Source organism: Meleagris gallopavo, chromosome Z, assembly GCF_905368555.1.
Source record: "Meleagris gallopavo chromosome Z, MGAL_WU_HG_1.1, whole genome shotgun sequence".
In the NCBI taxonomy this organism is placed as follows: Eukaryota; Metazoa; Chordata; class Aves; order Galliformes; family Phasianidae; genus Meleagris; species Meleagris gallopavo.
The window spans coordinates 65,833,028-65,850,821 of NC_139435.1; the positions used below are offsets into that span (position 1 = coordinate 65,833,028).

The 17,794-nt window shown below is 39.7% G+C and overlaps 1 protein-coding gene across 3 annotated transcripts in view; it reads left to right on the forward strand.

Annotated features, from left to right (window-relative positions):
* The window catches only part of SUSD1 (sushi domain containing 1), a 41,165-nt gene that overhangs the window by 15,194 nt on the left and 8,177 nt on the right, over window positions 1–17,794 (forward strand). For all 3 annotated transcript variants that reach the window (XM_085213346.1, XM_085213347.1, XM_085213348.1), the window contains 4 exons: window positions 4,393–4,487; window positions 6,330–6,519; window positions 7,452–7,546; window positions 8,661–8,847. In XM_085213346.1, coding sequence (XP_085069472.1) covers window positions 4,393–4,487; window positions 6,330–6,519; window positions 7,452–7,546; window positions 8,661–8,847 — 567 coding nt within the window. The remainder of the gene's footprint in view (window positions 1–4,392; window positions 4,488–6,329; window positions 6,520–7,451; window positions 7,547–8,660; window positions 8,848–17,794) is intronic.

Consider the following 17,794-nt stretch of genomic DNA (forward strand, 5'->3'; position numbering starts at 1 on the left):
GTAAATTCTTAAAGATCAAGTCCAACTGCAACCTTACCATACTACCCTAACAGCCCTCCACTAAACCAGTGTTTTCTCTCCTGCTATACTCTCTAATGGGTGATCGCTGCCACCCAGTTTTCAGTAAAAGTGATTTACTGAATTTAAGTGCTTCATTTAAGAAATGCTTGATTTAAAAAAAAAAAAATACAATAACTGGACATGTTGTTTTATTCTGTGCTAGGGCAGCAGCATTAATATCCTGAAATTTCTAGACATTGTTGTGAAACAAATAATAGGAATAAACATTTAAAGTAAATCACACAGCCAAACGTAAAGAAATTGTTGTGGGGATTGCATGCATGTTCTCTTCTTCTTCTGTTCTGCAGGAGAGGAAATTTTCAACAGCAATTTGGTATTTAGTGATGAGGGTATTAAAATGAGCTAGTAAGTAGAAAAACTGATCAGCAATAAGTAGGATTGCTACCCTGGACATTAGGAGAGCTAACTTCGATCTCTTCAGGGATCTACTTGGAGCTATCCTGTGGGCTCGGGTGTTAGAAGGTAAGGGGGCCTCTGAGAGCTGGTCAGCATTTAAACAGCTCTTCTTCCAAGCTCAGGATTGGTGCGTCCCTGTGAACAAGAAATCTGGAAAAGGTGGCAGGAGACCTGTGTGGAAGGAGCTCATGCGCAAGCTCAAAGGGAAGAAGAAGGTCCATGAAATGTGGAAAAAGGGTCTGACCACGTGGGAAGAATATAGGAATGTAGTCAGGGCCTGCAGGGATGCAACGAGGAAGGCTAAAGCCCGTCTGGAATTGAATCTGGCTAAAGTGATAAAGGATAATAAAAAAGGCTTCTTCAAGTATGTTAACAGCAAAAGGAAAACTAGGGAGAATGTGGGCCCCTTACTAAGTGAGGGGGGGGTTCTGGTAACGGGGGATGCTGAGAAGGCAGAGATACTGAATGCCTTCTTTACTTCCATCTGCAGTGAAAAGGCTCTCCCGCAGGAATCCCACACCCTGGAGGTTAGTGAGAGGGTCTGGGGAATGGGAGACTTCCCTTTAGTCAGGAAAGAGGACGTGCGTGAGCGCCTAGGCAGTACTAAGGTCCACAAGTCCATGGGACCTGATGGGGTGCATCCATGTGTGCTGAGGGAGCTGGCGGAGGTCATTGCCGAACCGCTCTCCATCATTTTTGAGAGGTCTTGGATAACAGGGGAGGTCCCTGAAGACTGGAGGATAGCCAGTGTCACTTCGGTCTTCAAAAAGGGCAAGAAGGAAGATCCGGGTAATTACAGGCCTGTCAGCTTTACCTCTGTCCCTGGAAAGGTGATGGAACAGCTTGTGCTGGATACCATCTCCAGACAACTGGGAGAAAAGGAGGTTATCAGGAGTAGTCAGCATGGGTTCACCAAGGGGAGGTCGTGCTCGACCAACCTGATGGCCTTCCATGATGCTGTCACATGCTGGGTGGATGGGGGAAGAGCGGTAGATGTAATCTACCTTGATTTTAGAAAGGCCTTTGATACTGTCTCCCACGACATCCTTATAACAAAGCTGAGGAAGTGTGGGATAGACAAGTGGACAGTGAGGTGGGTTGAGAACTGGCTGACTGGCAGAGCGCAGAGGATCGTCATTGGTGGTGCAGAGTCTGGCTGGAGACCTGTAACCAGTGGTGTCCCCCAGGGGTCTGTGCTGGGTCCGGTCTTGTTCAACATCTTCATCAATGACCTTGATGAGGGGATAGTGGCCACCCTCAGCAAGTTTGCTGATGATACGAAGTTGGGAGGATTGGCTGACACGCCTGAAGGCTGTGCTGCCATTCAGCGAGACCTGGACAGGCTGGAGAGCTGGGCAGTAAGAAACCGGATGAGGTTCAACAAAAGCAAGTGTAGGGTCTTACACCTAGGGAGGAATAATTGCACGCACCAATACAGGCTGGGGGATGAGCTGCTGGAGAGGAGCTCTGCAGAGAGGGACCTGGGCGTCCTGGTGGACGACAGGTTGGCCATGAGCCAGCAGTGTGCTCTCGTGGCCAAAAAGGCCAATGGCGTTCTGGGGTGCATTAAGAAGAGCGTGTCCAGCAGGTCGAGGGAGGTGATCCTCCCCCTCTACTCTGCCCTGGTGAGGCCTCATCTGGAGTACTGTGTCCAGTTCTGGGCTCCCCAGTACAAAAAAGACAGGGATCTCTTGGAAAGAGTCCAGCGGAGGGCCACAAAGATGGTGAAGGGCCTGGAGCATCTCCCCTGTGAAGAAAGGCTGAGTGAACTGGGTCTGTTTAGCCTTGAGAAAAGAAGACTGAGAGGGGGCCTGATCCAGGTTTATAAATACCTGAGGTGTGGCGGCCATAGCGGTGAGGCCAGTCTCTTTTCAGTGGTACGTGGAGACAGGACGAGGGGAAATGGACATAAGCTGCAGCATAGGAAGTTTTGCACAAATGTGCGTAAGAACTTCTTCACGGTGAGGGTGACGGAGCACTGGAACAGGCTGCCCAGGGAGGTTGTGGAGTCTCCTTCTCTGGAGATATTCAAGTCTCGCCTGGACGCCTACCTGTGCGACCTGGTGTAGGGAACCTGCTTTGGCAGGGGGTTGGTCTCGATGATCTCTAGAGGTCCCTTCCAATCCCTACAATTCTGTGTGATTCTGTGATCTAGTGAGTGAGGCATCTGTTTGCTGGATACTTGGAGATGTTGTCAGTATTGCTTGAAAATAGTTTTGTGGCAGCTTTGTTTAAAAAAAAAAATTAAAAAAATCAAAGGTTGTACTTAAGTACTTAAACTGTTACACTTCAGTTATAAATAGCAGCTTCAGTACAGGGATTTGGGGGATTTAACTCTATTTTCATTTATTTCAGTGATAGATTAATGTCTGTGTGCAACGAAGGACCCCCATGAAATTAAGTGGACGTACAGAGGAGTAGCTATGCCTGCCTTTACACCTGGGCATTACACCAACCTCTTCATGAATATTTCTGAAGTATCAACCAAGGCTATCACATAAATCCACTTTGTGCTTTCAGTAGCTAGAAAGAGCTTCTTAGCTTAGAATCAGCATGAGCTTGGATTTATACAACCTTATTCATGTAGTAAATCTGATAAGAAAATATGGCAGTATTTTGCAGTGTCATATTTGAAGGCTTGTGAAGGCAAGGAGAGGATCAAATACTTTCCCTGTCAATGTAAACTGTGTCCAGAAGGAGCTATGTTCTTAGCTCTGGGAGGATATTTGATTATCTTGTCATGTGAAGGCAACTGCTCTGTGTCTGATGACAGCAGTGAGAGAACTGACTATAAAAAGAACGGATGAGTAGATCATTCTGGCCATGCTTTTTTTTTGAGACACGAACCAACTCTGAGTTTCCAAATGAACACAGGTGACACAGAGGACTCTACTGTTGGTTGCTACAGCTTTACTCCCTGCATGTTTCGTTCTGTGCACTTTTTTCTTTTAACCTAATGAAAGTCTGAAAAGTTGCTAGTGTGGCTGTGTCATTTAATTATTTATTATAGCTTGTTAAAAAGAAAGCCCAAGCAAACAGTGAACAAAGACGTTCATTCAGGTAAAGAAACCTCTTCTCCAGAAGCTTTCTTAAAATTCAGGTTGTTGTATCCAGAGAAGTGTTGTTTTGTTTTCTAGAGTTTGTTTGTTTTTAAGTTGGCTTATCAGTACTTGTGAACAGATCCTTTGAAACTTTTTTGTTTACAGTTTAATGCAATTTCTAATGCATGAGATTCAATGGTCTACAAAGTCTTCAGATTCATTTGTGAATGGCTCATGCATAAAAAGACAGATCATTGCATTTCATGAGATCCAGAAGCTGGCAGCCAAGTTCAAGGAGAATATAGAACAGGTGGCATTAGTTGTGGAACTAGGGCATTGTTTTTAGTAGCACCAGCACAAATTAATGAATGTTTCTGACCAGGAATACATGCTGATGGTATGAGTGTAGTGTATTATGACTAGGAGGAGCAATCAAAACAGAGCAGAATCTCTCTAATCAGTTATTCTTTCATCTAGGTTGGTCATCCAGAGGTCTGATGTGTGGAATGACCTAGTTCCTTTGCAGACAGGAAACTACCACTGCTTTAATCTGAAAAGCTGTTAGGATTAAAATTATTCTACATTAAAATGCAAACTTAGTGAAGTATTTTTGTTTTCATTATTTGTGGTACTTTACATGATGTTGGCTCTGTGTTTAAGGACTTTGCACCATTTAGATCAGAATGTGCTCTTTCACTTAACTTTTTATTTTGATTTTAGGAGCCACCACATTTAAGGCAAATTTCTCCCTGCTTTGTTTTATTTACCCTTTGTGAAAGAAACTGGGAAAGTGCAGAAATAAACTGTTGCTCCAAACATATAAAGATCTGTGTGAGAAATAATTACTATTTTTGTTCTGTGTTTTTGCTCACAGAGGAGGAATTATTCAGTAATTTGACCGTATTCAATGAAACTTGTGTAAAATGGCAAATGAGAACTGGAAGACTGGAAGTGCAGAAAACTTACACAGTAAGTGGGGCAGTACGTGAGGCTGAGAGAAGCCTTGTTCTAGATAATTTTTGTGAGTCGTTACTGGAGATCAGTTCAGTGGATTTTGTTTATATGCTGAGTTTTTGGCTCACTCTTCCCTGTGAGCCATACAGAAACTTGAATGTGACTGGTCTAGGAAACAAACATATACCTGTCCTGATGTTAGCTGAAAGACTTAAGAGCTGTTGGATCCAGTTCCTGTACAGCATCTTTATACTTGCTTGAAACTACAGGAAGCATTTCAGTACAAGTTCAAGTTTTAGTGAAATTCCATTGCAGAGCATTGACATAGAAAACACTGCAGTTTGCTCTCTGTCCCTATCTGTGATGTAAACATTTCAAGCAAGCAGCATATCACTTGTAGATATGGGATGTAACTTGTTTCAGAAACGCAAGATAGATAGATATGTACCTTGCTCAAAAGATTCAACCATCTTATCATTTGAATATTCTTAGAGCTGTTTTTCTTGGAAATTGAAAACAATCTTTGTAATTATTATTGTTTGCCACCTGTAAACCTAAGAATAAAAGTTAAAGAACAAATTCTTAAAAACAAGTAGTTCAATCAATAATTATTCAAATACAAAATGATGCAACAAGAATTGTCATGTTTTAGGAATAAAAATAGCCCAGGAGAGGTAGTTTTTTGACCATGTCCAAATATGAAAAATGAAAAAGGATGGGGAAATTAATGTGGAAAAGCATTTCAAGGTAGGGTGATAATTTTGGAAAACAATCTGGCTTTCTTCTGCTGCATTATAAACCAGTGCTTTTCAGTTTGAGTGCTTTTATTGAGCACCACTGAGATGGAAAAAAACAAGTTCCAAATTGCCTTAATAGTTCAAAGCAAATGTTTTTCATTGTACCCTGTGGTACCTGGCAAACTGTGGATCTCTAAGGTAATGTGATCTGTGTATTTGCTGCTGCCTGAAATCGGTTCTCAGTGGGACACTTCAGTGTAGTAAAACTCAGGACATCACATAGATGCAGTAAAGTTCCAAATGCTGTCTGGACTGGACTGCCTTGAGCTCAACTAGATAAGCTTAATCTATCCCTTTACCTCAAACAAAAAACAGAGTTTACTTCACAGTGCTGGGAATGTCAGCAGAAATATTGTCTTTTACTGTTATGTAGCCATAGTGCTGCTTCTCTAGAGCAAGGATGAAAAAATAGGGAAAAAACAGAAAGTAGCAACTTGTTCCATGCACGCTCTACACAAGGAGCGTTTAGTTACATTTCACTTTTTGTGTTGGTTGTGGTTTTTGAATCTGTGTTAAAGATTCCTTTTATTTGTAGTAGAAATAAGCCGAATGTATTATTTAACAGCCAGAAGAGATTAAAAGTCTAATTTAGTAGCGGAACCATCTAATTTCATCACAGAATCACAGAATCACGGAATTGTAGGGGTTGGAAGGGACCTCTAGAGATCATCGAGACCAACCCCCCTGCCAAAGCAGGTTCCCTACACCAGGTCGCACAGGTAGGCGTCCAGGCGAGACTTGAATATCTCCAGAGAAGGAGACTCCACAACCTCCCTGGGCAGCCTGTTCCAGTGCTCCGTCACCCTCACCGTGAAGAAGTTCTTACGCACATTCGTGCGAAACTTCCTGTGCTGCAGCTTATGTCCGTTTCCCCTCGTCCTGTCTCTACGTACCACTGAAAAGAGAGAATCAAAGTAGTTGGCTATAAGCTTGTTTTTTCATTTGAGCTGATATTTTAAAATGGGTGACGCCTGGATTCTTTAGGCTTATTTGAATTGATGCTCTGAATTTTGGAGAGCCACAACCTTTTGCAAAATTATTTTTGCTAACCCTTCAACAGTTTCATATTCTTGGCCGAAGATGGGATGAAAAGACATTCTCAGAAGATGTGATACTTAACATCACTACGAGTGAAGATAATCCAAAGGTGTGTTTAGACCTCAACTCTGGCAGTAACTACGTGGTGAATATTACTACCATCTCTTCCGCAAACATACCTGTTTCAGTTACAGTAGCAGTTCAAACAAAGGGTAGGTTTTGTTTTGTATTCACTGTGCTTGTAGAAGTGTTTATTCTGGTGCAGAGGTAACTTGGATCCTTGCAGAGAGGTTAACAGCTGTTTGCTAGACAAGATCATTCTTGATTCTCACTACTGACATGTAGCCACCATCACCACCATCTTTTTCTATAGGTGCTTTTCTTTGTGCTCACTTTAGTCACTGAACCTGTACTCAAAGCTCTGACAGTAGGTGCCCTGCAGAAAAAATGGGAAGCATGCTTTTTCAGAACTTGCCTTTAGCCTTTGGCAGGTACAGTGGCACTGCTAGCTACATGCAAGGATATCAGAGTATGGCACGGTGCTTACTGTTTTCCGTTCCTTGTCTTTATAACCAGTTCTGTGGGAGAATTCACTGTGGCAGAGCTGTGTGATACTGATCTAAGTGACGTGAGCATTACAGATAACATCGTTATGCTTAGTGCTGATGAGAAATGTTCTGGCAGCTTTTCAGTAACTGCGAAAGGCATGTTCTAACTGCAGAGTTCTGTAATATTTTGGTCATGGAAATGTGAAGCTTCCCTTCTGATATTTTAGTTGTAAGGGGACAGATGTTGAGAAATAAATGTCTATGAAATATTTGTGTTTTTTTTAATTCTCAAGAGTTTTTTCCTGAAGGGCAGCAGCTGTGACAAATGATTCCTTGATAACTTTATTTTCATCAGAAGCTCTGAATCCCTGGATCTTTGTCCTTACACCATCCCTTCATCTGGGTCTTGATTTCCTGAATATCACTGTGCCAGTTCATTAAAAATAAAAATTAAAAAAAAAAAAAAAAAAGGTTCTATCTTCTACTCAGAAGGATATTAGAAGTAGATCCTTCTTTATTTTCATCTACTTGCATTTAAATTGTTGAGAAATGTGAAGTCCCTGTGATAAGTTTCTCTTTTATTATTATTTCTACAGTAAAGGAAGCTTTCAATAACGTGTTAATTTTTAATGATACCTGCCTGAAGTGGCGGAGAAATGTAAGGGGAGCTGATATGGAAGACAGATACTTAGTAAGTAATAATCCATATTTTGAGTCTAAGATGCTTTTCCCTCTCTAGGAAACAGTATATGTCAATCATATATGTGAATAACCTGCAGTTTTTCAGGTACTTGCCACTTGTTTCTTGTTCTATTGCTGCCTCTCATAAAAAGCTTCATAGTAACCTTCAAAATAGGAATAAACCACTTTTTGCTTGCTTATTGTTTCCCCTCTTTTACAGTTCCCTATCTGTACCTCCCCTGTCAGTACCTTTTGCCTCACATGACTGTAACTTCAGCTTTGTCCACTCTGGCCCCAGACAAGGCTGTTCCCATTACAGGCAGTACACTCTGCCTTCTGATATATCCCTACAGGCTTCCTTTTGTCCAATAAGGTTTTTCTCTGTGAACTGTCTCTACCAGAACTCTGTCCACCTGCTGTTGTCTCAAACCTCCATGTTCTAAGGAGTGCTCATTGATTACCTGAAGGCATAAGATGCATTTAAAGGACTATCAGCAAGAACAAAATACATCAAGCAGTTCAGTTTAGATTTATAGAATGATCAGGAAAAGCCTTAAGTTAGTAACTTCATTATCATTTGGGATATCAACAAGAAAATAACCACACCAAAAATCCAATTGAAATAAGAACAGTGGATCTGTAAATTTTCCTGTAGCTGTGGCTGTTTGTCAGAACATCCTGGAGGGCACTTGGCATTTTCGCATAGGTCAGAGTTGCTTGATTTTCACTTATTCCTCATTGTTAAACCACACATATGTGCATGTGAGCTTACTTTTGTAATGCATCACTTTGCACCATGAAAGTATAGTGGCATTGAAAGTGCACCATTACCAGAAGCCTGTATGTTAGTAGGCAAGAGAAACTTGGGGGAAGTTATGGTCCTAGTAGAAAATAGGAAAGACAGACTAGGAGGAAAAATGGAAGCACTACCATAATGCCAGAGATGATCAACAAGAGGGACTGCACTTGTCAGATTTTTTACACGTACAAACTGCCAGCAATTTTGGCACTCTATTCAGCGATGTGTTTTTGTGCTATTCCTTCTAAATTAGAGTGTGACATGAATAAATGTAAGTAATACATTAAAACATTACAATTTGCATGCTGTGATTGTTTGGTTACAGTTTCACGTGCAAGGCCAGCGTTGGTATCAGAAGGAGTTCTTGCATGAGATGACCTTCAACCTTACCACACGCAAGCAGGCTCCAGAAGTTTGTTTTGATTTGCAGCCAGGCACCAATTACTCCATTAATATTTCCATGGTAGCTTTGAATTTTTCACTGCTGGTTTCCTTGACAACGCAAATCACAGGTAGGTCCTGCCATTTATTTTTTGTGTTTACAAGAGAACTTATTAGGTATGAGAGACGCAGGTGAAATAGCCTGGTTCATCTCCGTGTTGAATGGCAGGCTATCAAAAGGGCTCTTTCTGTGCTTAAAATTCTGCATTAATATTTGCTTTCACGGATTTAGTACTGTTGGCATTCCAGCAGGTGAAGAGGGGGAGAAATGAAGTGTTTTGAAGTGCTGTTTTTCCAAGGCAGGGAAAAGATAGATTGGTGGGTTACATGCAAGATTGGTACGTAGGGGAGAGAGGGCCAGTTCCATGTGCTGTTAGGTGCTAGGTCACTTACTCTTTCCCTGCCAGTTCTCTCCACCGTGGAGACTGTAGCACAGCAGGTATTACTAAAGTATGCATGGGTACAAAGTACAAAGAATCCTGCAAGTACTTTTAAGTACCTCAGAGAGATCCCTTTATCTATAATTAGTAGAATACAAAATATAAAAGGCATTTGAGCAAAAAATGCACTGTCTGAAGATACTCAACCTTAGTATTTTTGCAAGTGTATGGTACTGAAATGTTATGCTAAAAAATCCGTCTTTTCCTAACCCATTTTTGCTCAGAACGTTTTTATACCACATCTATACTGTCAAAATGTCTGTATTAGGTTATTATTATTACCGTTTGAAGCGCAGTGCTTGGTGCTAGTGCCCGTTCTTCCCGTTTGGACCACAAGTTGAAATAGGTGGGCGAGAATCCTTGAAACCCTCTGTGTGCCTCTGTTCAGCCACTAGATGGAACCGGTCCTCTTCTGACTGCAAATGAGGAACTGGAGATTGGTAGCTTTTGAAATTTGTATTTCTACAAGGTTTTTAAAAGTAAATCTAACTTTTTTAAGCTTCACAAAAGGCAAAACATCTCTTGTTTTCTGAAGGTACTGGTTAGGGTATACGATAACTAGGATTGTTAACATGTTTTGTCAGTTACTTTGCTGTAAGTAGTATCCATGTATCATAGAATCATAGAATCAAAATCATATGTCTTTGTGAAAACTAATTACCTGTCTTACAGTCTGGTTGACTGAGAAAATATGCACTCAGAGTAAAAGCAAAATAAAGGTACTCTTTATTGTGTCATCATACTTCCAAAACTTTACTAGACCACGTTGACTCACTTACCCGGAAGAGCTCAAGAGAACACTTTTGCAGTAGGTGTTGTATGAAGCGGTATTTGTGACTTGTCAGCTGGCATGTTCCCTTCTCCATTGAGCTGCGCTCAATGCACTTGCGTAGCCTTAGATAGAAGAGATCCTCTCATGAAAGTTAGGTCATTTCCATTTTGAAGGGAGATCTTGTCACACAGAATGTTTTATATCTGGTAGTTAACTTCTTTCAGTGAGCAATGAAAGGTAGAAATTCCTTGCAATTGCAATTGCAATTAGGAGTCTATATCAAAAATGTGCCCCAAAAAATTGCAATGTAAAGAAGCATTTACATGCTGCAAAATTCACCAACTAAAGAGAATCTAAATAAGATGTTATGCTTTATGCTATTTCAGCTAATCTAAGATGAAAAGGAAACAGATAAAATAATTATTCTGGCAATATCCGTTTGGCTTCTTTGCCTTCTATTTGGAGAATTGCATTAGCTTACAAACAGCTTAATTTATATAATTATTTTTAATTTCAGAGTAGGTGTATAATTTGCTTCTTCATTTGTCCAGCTATTTTGTAATAATGTATGTTGTTAAACCAGATGGTTATGTTTCTGTGGTGGGTGGAATGATCTCAGTTTTTTTCTGCCAGCTTAACTTTGAAAAGTGTTGTCTGGCTCTGGTAATTTTCTGGCTAAACAGTACCGTATAAACATAAGATATGCCTTAAAAACAGAGACTCTGAAGAAGCTGAGACACACACAGATGTTTAACTGTTAATTTATTGGAAGCAACCTCATTTATTGTCTAAGATTTCATATAGCATTTGTTAACAAATGCGCGTTCAGTTGGTCTGTTTCCCAGATGGGGGCAAATCCACAATTTGGTAGGTGTGGCATCATCTTGGCTTCCACACACGCTTTTCACATTTGGGGAGTTTGGGAAATTGAACCTGCGGAGTTTCAAATACTATCAAGAGCCATGTCCCAGATGGTTGGATAATCAGGTTCCATTTGCCAACAATGTGTGTAAAGTTTTCAGAGTGTTGCAAAATACGATGAGCATGTAAGTGCTTGCAAAAAGTTTTCTTCAAAAAGGAAGACTAATAGATGCCTGTTGAGAAATCTATTTCCAGTTCATATATCCTGAATTAGTATATCTTGTATCCACAGGATTTGTAAAGAAATAAAAATTAAAAATAAAAAAATACACACAAGAATTTGGGATTCAAAAGCATGCTTCAATTCCTGGCAAGAAGCATCCTTTTAAAATAGTTCTGTGCTGAGCACATAGCTGTTTTTGCCTATCAACTTGTGGATGGTAAATATAGTCTACCAAATGTTTCATGGATCACTGAAGTCCTGCTCTTTCCTACTTCCAGTAACAGGCATCTCACACAATCTTTTATGTCTTATTTTAGTTGAGCTCTCAACATTTGTCTACTCTCGATAGGAAATTAAGTCAATTATGAAGTGGTTTGCCAGTGATTACATTATAGGTGTGAAATGATGGTAGCAAGACTGTCTTTTAATCAAGGAGGGAGCTCTTGGTCTTTTTCTAAGGAAGAGAAGGAATGTGTGTTTTGAGTGTACTTTGTATTTATAATTTGTCAGACTTATTCTAATTACATGCGGCTCTTGTTTTTCATTTTGTAGTTTATTTATGGAGGCATGCTCAGACAAGCCTTTGTTAATTTTGTTACTTGCTTCACATTTGAATTTAAGAAGACAGTGTTTTATAAGCACTTCCAAAAGTTTGAAAAACAGAATAATAAATTTGCTGTGTATGCTTTCACTTCTAATATTCTACATAACAGTAATTAATTCATTTGTGAAATGAAAATAATGCTGATATTTGTTTTGGAATAGATTCTTAAAGATCACATGTGACAAAATTCTGGTCTTCTGGATGTTAATGCCTAATTATTTGTAATTTCTGTCTAGTTTCCTTTGTTTAGACCTGATCACTGTGATCTAAGACTTCATGTAAGTCAAAATTTTCTGGGTGCTAGGAAGAGTCTGAGTTATATGAGTATGTCTGAGTTGCTGAATATGGAAGACATACATTTCCTTCTTGTATAATAATTTATAATAAGCCTCATTAGTCTTTCTACCCTCCAATTTTTGCACAGAATCAGTTATATTTTGAGTATGCTTACTTTTCACACTTCTTACTGTTCCGTATGTATTTATACATGCACTTTCCCATGGCTTTGGACAGGTTTCGCTTATGGCCTGTGTATCTCAGACAGCTGAGGTAGTTCTCGTATTTCTCAAATGCTGTTGTTTTTGTTTTAATCCAGGATGTACATGCAGTCTACAGACTCTTGAATGTGTGTCCTCTCACACTTCATATGAATGTGTACATCAGAAAGTAGACTCACAAGCAGGGGGTTGAGGAAATGGTCAGAATTAAAAGAAAGAATTTCATCACAGACTATAGAATCCTCTGCTTTAGACTTAGTAGGTGAAAAATGTTCTTCATTGGACTTGATAATTTTCAAAGGTCTTTTCCAAACTAAATGATTCTGCAATTCTATTAGGGTACAGGTAGAGAAGTCTGATGTGTGTGCGTGTGCCAAGGATATACACACATATATAAAAGATGCATTATTTTCTGCTCCATCATATGATGAAAAATATTTACACTTTTTTTCATAGATGGAGTTTTTTGACATCTGGAGAAAGAGAGGGAAAAAATCAAATCTGCTTTCAGTGAGGAAATGGAACGACTGTTGGAGCTGTAGTAAAATGACAGTTCATACTCTCACAGCACATTAAAGACCTCCAGAGAAAAGGGGAGTGAATAAAACCTGAACATGAAAATTATTCTTTTGTAAGGAGAAAATTAGACACTAATCCTGTAAATGTTTCTATTTAAATTCTATGTGTGCACTTTGTATTTACACAAAGATCATTCAAATGCATATTTAAGTTCATATAAACCTTACTTCTCAATATATATTTTTTTAATCTCCTTAATTAAAACGATTTTTTTTTTTTTTTTTCATAAAGATCCATGAAATTATGGTCATTCTCACCACCTCTATCATTTTGTTTACAGGATACTTGATATCAACCTGCTTTATAGCCTGTGCTTTACATGCTCACTGAAACATTTATTTTAGTATCTTCCATCTGGAAGATGGTAGGTTTTTAATATTGCTGTAGGTGCTCATCGTTCTTTGCAAATTTGTAGTGATACACCTGTATCAGCTGTTATTTTTCTTAAGCAGTTACCTTAATTTACACTGAGTAAAAAGGAAAGAAGCAATATAAGAAAAGGCTACCCTGGGGAGGAATGTAGATCTTAAGGCTTTTTCAGCTATGAATTCATACACACATACACAAATGCTGCTACTATTTCCATTTTTAAGAAACATTATTTTAAAGGAGATTTAAGTAATCATTTTCTGTAGATATGATCTTGATTATTTCCCTTCCCTTTTTCCTTTTCCTCTGCTAATAACGTTTTTTTCCAAAGTAAAAATCTTTCCTCTTTGTTAAAGCAATTTAACTGAAATGTGTAAACTTAGTTACTCATTAGACAGTAATATAAATAGTAAAAAACCTTTTCTACTGAATGAATGCCTCTGCCTTATCTTTTGTGTATATTTTACAGCAGTGTTTTTGACTACCTTGTTTTAAAATTTAGTGCAATACTTTACTGGGTACAAAACCCTGGAATAACCATTAAACAACAAACAAACAAAACCAACACAAAATCACAACAAGAGAAGTCTTCAGTTTGACTGACTTGAGTTACCAACTGGTTTTGGAATTTGTGATTTAGCTCTTTATTCTTAAAGATGCATCAGTAGCACAAAATAAGAAAGGGAAGCATTAAAAGGGCAATGCTGTTCCCAAACAAAGGTTGCTTAATAAGATACAAGTTTTAATAGGTTTTATCTGTAGTGCTATATGAAGTGGGATAGAAATGGATCTGTGCATCCATTTTTGACTTATCTGTGTACCTGACAAACCTATGCTACAACTTTGCTTGCTAACATTATATATCCTAAAGTAAGCAGCACAGTGTTGTCCTAAAATTACAGCTTCAGAGTTGTACATAAAATCAGGTGGCAGGAAAGGTATTAAATATTCCTGTTACCACTCCTAGAAAATCTCATAAAATACCTTCATACTACAGCAGTTTGCAATTGCAGTCTTTTTCTGTAGCACTAAACAGTGCTGGCAAATTCATATCTGTCAAACAGTACATTTCCAAGACTAAAGAAAAAAATATATCTGTTTCATTTTGAATTTTTTTTTTAATGATTATTAATGTTTACAGCATTTTCTGAAGAATATGATTACATTATGAAAGGTTTTCACTCCAGCTTTGAGGCATGTGCCATTTTCCTGTACTTTTGCAGTGGTACTTGGAAAGCAGGTGACTTCTTTCCTGGAGCCTGGTTTTGTGTTCAAAGGGAGACTTAGCAGGCTGATTCTTATTGTGGAGAATGAGCATGACAATGAAATGTCATAGCAGTCCTGGGCTACTAATGCTTGGATAAGTACTAGAGCGAGACTGCCTCTAGATATGCTTATATTTCTTGCTAAGTTCTATTACATTTTCTCTGCTATGGATATTAGTCTGTTTTGCTGGTGGAGAGCTAAAACAAACTTAAAAGAACACACAGTAAATGCCTATACAAAAGTTAGGTGCCAACAGCACCTGAACACGTTGGAGAGTCTTGCTTTCTTCTCACCATCTACCATCAATATCCATCCATCAGTGGTGTTCCTCTTTTCCCTCTAGCTGTTCCAGCTGTCGTTCTTTCAGTATTTTTTATGTAGATCCTTAAATCAGAACATTGATGGCTTTAGAACACATCATTTATTTATTTATTTTTGCAAATATTGAATTTCTGGAAAGATGCTTTGAATGCTTCTAGTTGCCAAATACTGTATGTGGAATAACTTCCTCAGAGTTTCCTTTCTGATTACTGAAGCACAAATGAAATCCATTCCTTTCATATGTCCTTATTATCATTACTTTGCATTGTTTTCTATTCTTATTAAAGCAGGCAGGTTCTCTTGTGCTTACAAATTGTATTTCTTGCCAGCAACTAAAAGTGGAAAAGATGCTGAGCTTCAAAGCTAGTGTGGTGTCTGCATTTGGTTCTCTTCTGCCCCTATACTAGGGTTGTCAGGAGTGGGTGGCTGTTTGTTTACATATATTGCATTTCTCCTGTCAAATTCTGAAAAATATAATTGTGGTGAACTGAGTCAGCAGTGGATTTTGTCCTCTGTTCCCCTTTGCTCTGCTTGTTTGAAAACAACACAAAACCACTGGAAGAGCTGGGGTTCTTCTGCAGATAAGTTGTGCATTTGTTACTCTTCAGTCAGATACCATATCAAAGGCTTGATGGACCAGTTTTCAAACACCCTAGCCATACCTATAAAGATCTAGCTACAAGCCTGGAGAAGAGAAGGCTGCAAAGTGATCTGATAGAGGCTTTTCAGTATCTAAAGGAGAAAGAAAGGGAAGACAGAAGGGAATGGACTCTTTAGCAAGGTCTGGGAAATGGTTTCAAGCTCAGAGAAGGTAGATTTAGGTTGGATATAAGGAAAAAATCTTTTACATTGAGGGTGGTAGGGCACTGGAAGATGTTGCCCAGTGATCACAGAATCACTAAGGTTGGAAAAGACATACAAGATCATCCGGTCCAACCATCCACCTATCACCAGTAGTTCTCACTAAACCATATCCTTCAACACAAAATCCAAACGTTCCTTGAACACCTTCAGGGTCAGTGACTCCACCAGCTCCCTGGCAGCCCATTCCAGTTCCTGACCATTCTTTCAGAAAAGAAGTATTTCCTAACGTCCTGAATCTCCCCTGGTGCAGCTTGAAGCCATTCCCTCTAGTCCTATCACCAGTTACACAAGAGAAGAGGCCGACCCCCAGCTCACTACATCCTCCCTTCAGGTAGCTATGGAGAGCAATAAGGTTTCCCCCGAGCCTCCTCTTCTCCAGACTGAACAATCCCAGCTCCTTCAGCCGCTCCTCATAAGGCCTGAGCTCCAGACCCCTCACCGGCTTCGCTGCCCTTCTCTGAACCCCACTCCAGGGCCTCAATGTCTTCCTTGCAGTGAGGGGCCCAAAACTGGACACAGTACTGGAGGTGAAGCCTCACCAGAGCTGAGTACAGGGGGACAATCACTTCCCTGTTGCAAGCCAGGATGCCATGGGCCTTGGCCACCTGGGCACACTGCTGGCTCATGTTCAGCCAAGCATCAGCCAATAGTCCCAGGTCCATTTCCTCTACACAGTCTTCCAGCCACTCTGCCCCAAGCCTGTAGCGTTGCCTGGGATTGTTGCGGCAAAAGTGCAGGACCCGGCATTTGGCTTTGTTGTACCTCATCCCATTGGCTTCAGCCCAGCTAACCAACCTGTCCAATGTAATTGATGCGCCATCTCTGAAGACTTTCAAGGCAAGGCTGGATCAGGCCATGGACAACCTGATGTAGCTGTGATGTCTCTGTTCATTGCTGGGGAGTTGGACTAGATGGCCTTCAGAGATTTCTTCCAACTAGCCTTTTGCATTTATTTTGGTCATTCTGTACTTAACTTGTCCCCTTCCCATATTGCAGCAGTTTTATTTAAATCAGACATCACATAAGCTTTCAAATTTAATTTTTAAAGGTACAAACTCAAGTTTCTGGCTCTTTCTTGTAAGACAGTTTCTCCATTGTTAGAATTGTTAGAAAAAAGAGCACCATTTTTGTGCTCTCTTTGACTGTTGATTGGAACTTCATTTGGCTGTGAATCAAGCTCTCTTGGACCCTCTATGCCTGTGTCAGTACCATCCTAGTCTAACTGAGAACTTCATGCTTTTGAGAGAGAGATCTTTTCCTGCTTATTTTTTCCATTACCATTCTGATGACTAACACTTATTCTGACTTGTACTAGCATGCTCCTACTACTACCCAAATGAACACAGTAAAATAACCTGCAAAACATGCTAGTTGTCCCATGTGTATCACCTTGCATGTTATGCTGTTACATTCCCCCTCTTTTCTTCTGAACAACAGCTCCTAAGATTGTTCATTTCTTCTTCTGTAACATCTCCATACTACTTTAGTTTTACACTATCTAGCATTTGTTGAGCCTCAAATTCATCTGAACACACCTGGATTTTGCACCACGATAGTTTACAGTATGACTGTCTTAGTACTTAATTTCTTTAATCTTGGAAAAAATGTAATGACCTTTCTGAATGCAAGTCCTTGTGCTTTCAACATGTTGCATTTTGCTAGCTCCCTGTTTATCAGTTCTTAACCCACTTTACACTTTTTCTACCAGTGCTCAATTTCTCCAGCTGTACTGATGATTCACTTGTATGTTAACATATATGTGCACGTACCTCTATTCCAACTGTTTGAAAAGTCCACACATCTCATTAAAGATTTGCCTGAAATGACTTGTCTTTTGTAAACCTGCAGTGATTTTCTTGTTTGTCTCCATGATGTTGCTTATTCTTTCCAATATTCTAATATTGTTTTTCTGCAAATAAGCTCTGCATTTGTTACTCTTTGGTCAGATACCACATCAGAGGCTTGATGGACCAGTTTTCAAACAGTCTAGCCATACCTGTAAATATCCATGCTAATTCTTTTGGACTTCTGGGGTAGGTAGTACACAAGCTTTGCACTGTTCTCTCAGCTGCATGCACTGAAGATCTCTTCATTTCCGCTTGTAGGCTGACATTGGCAATTTCCATTTCCATAACATCAGTCTCTGTCAGAGTGCAGCTGTCATCGTTGCCACTGTAATTGGCAGCAGGAGTGTTTGTTCAGTTTTGGCCTAGATGCATATT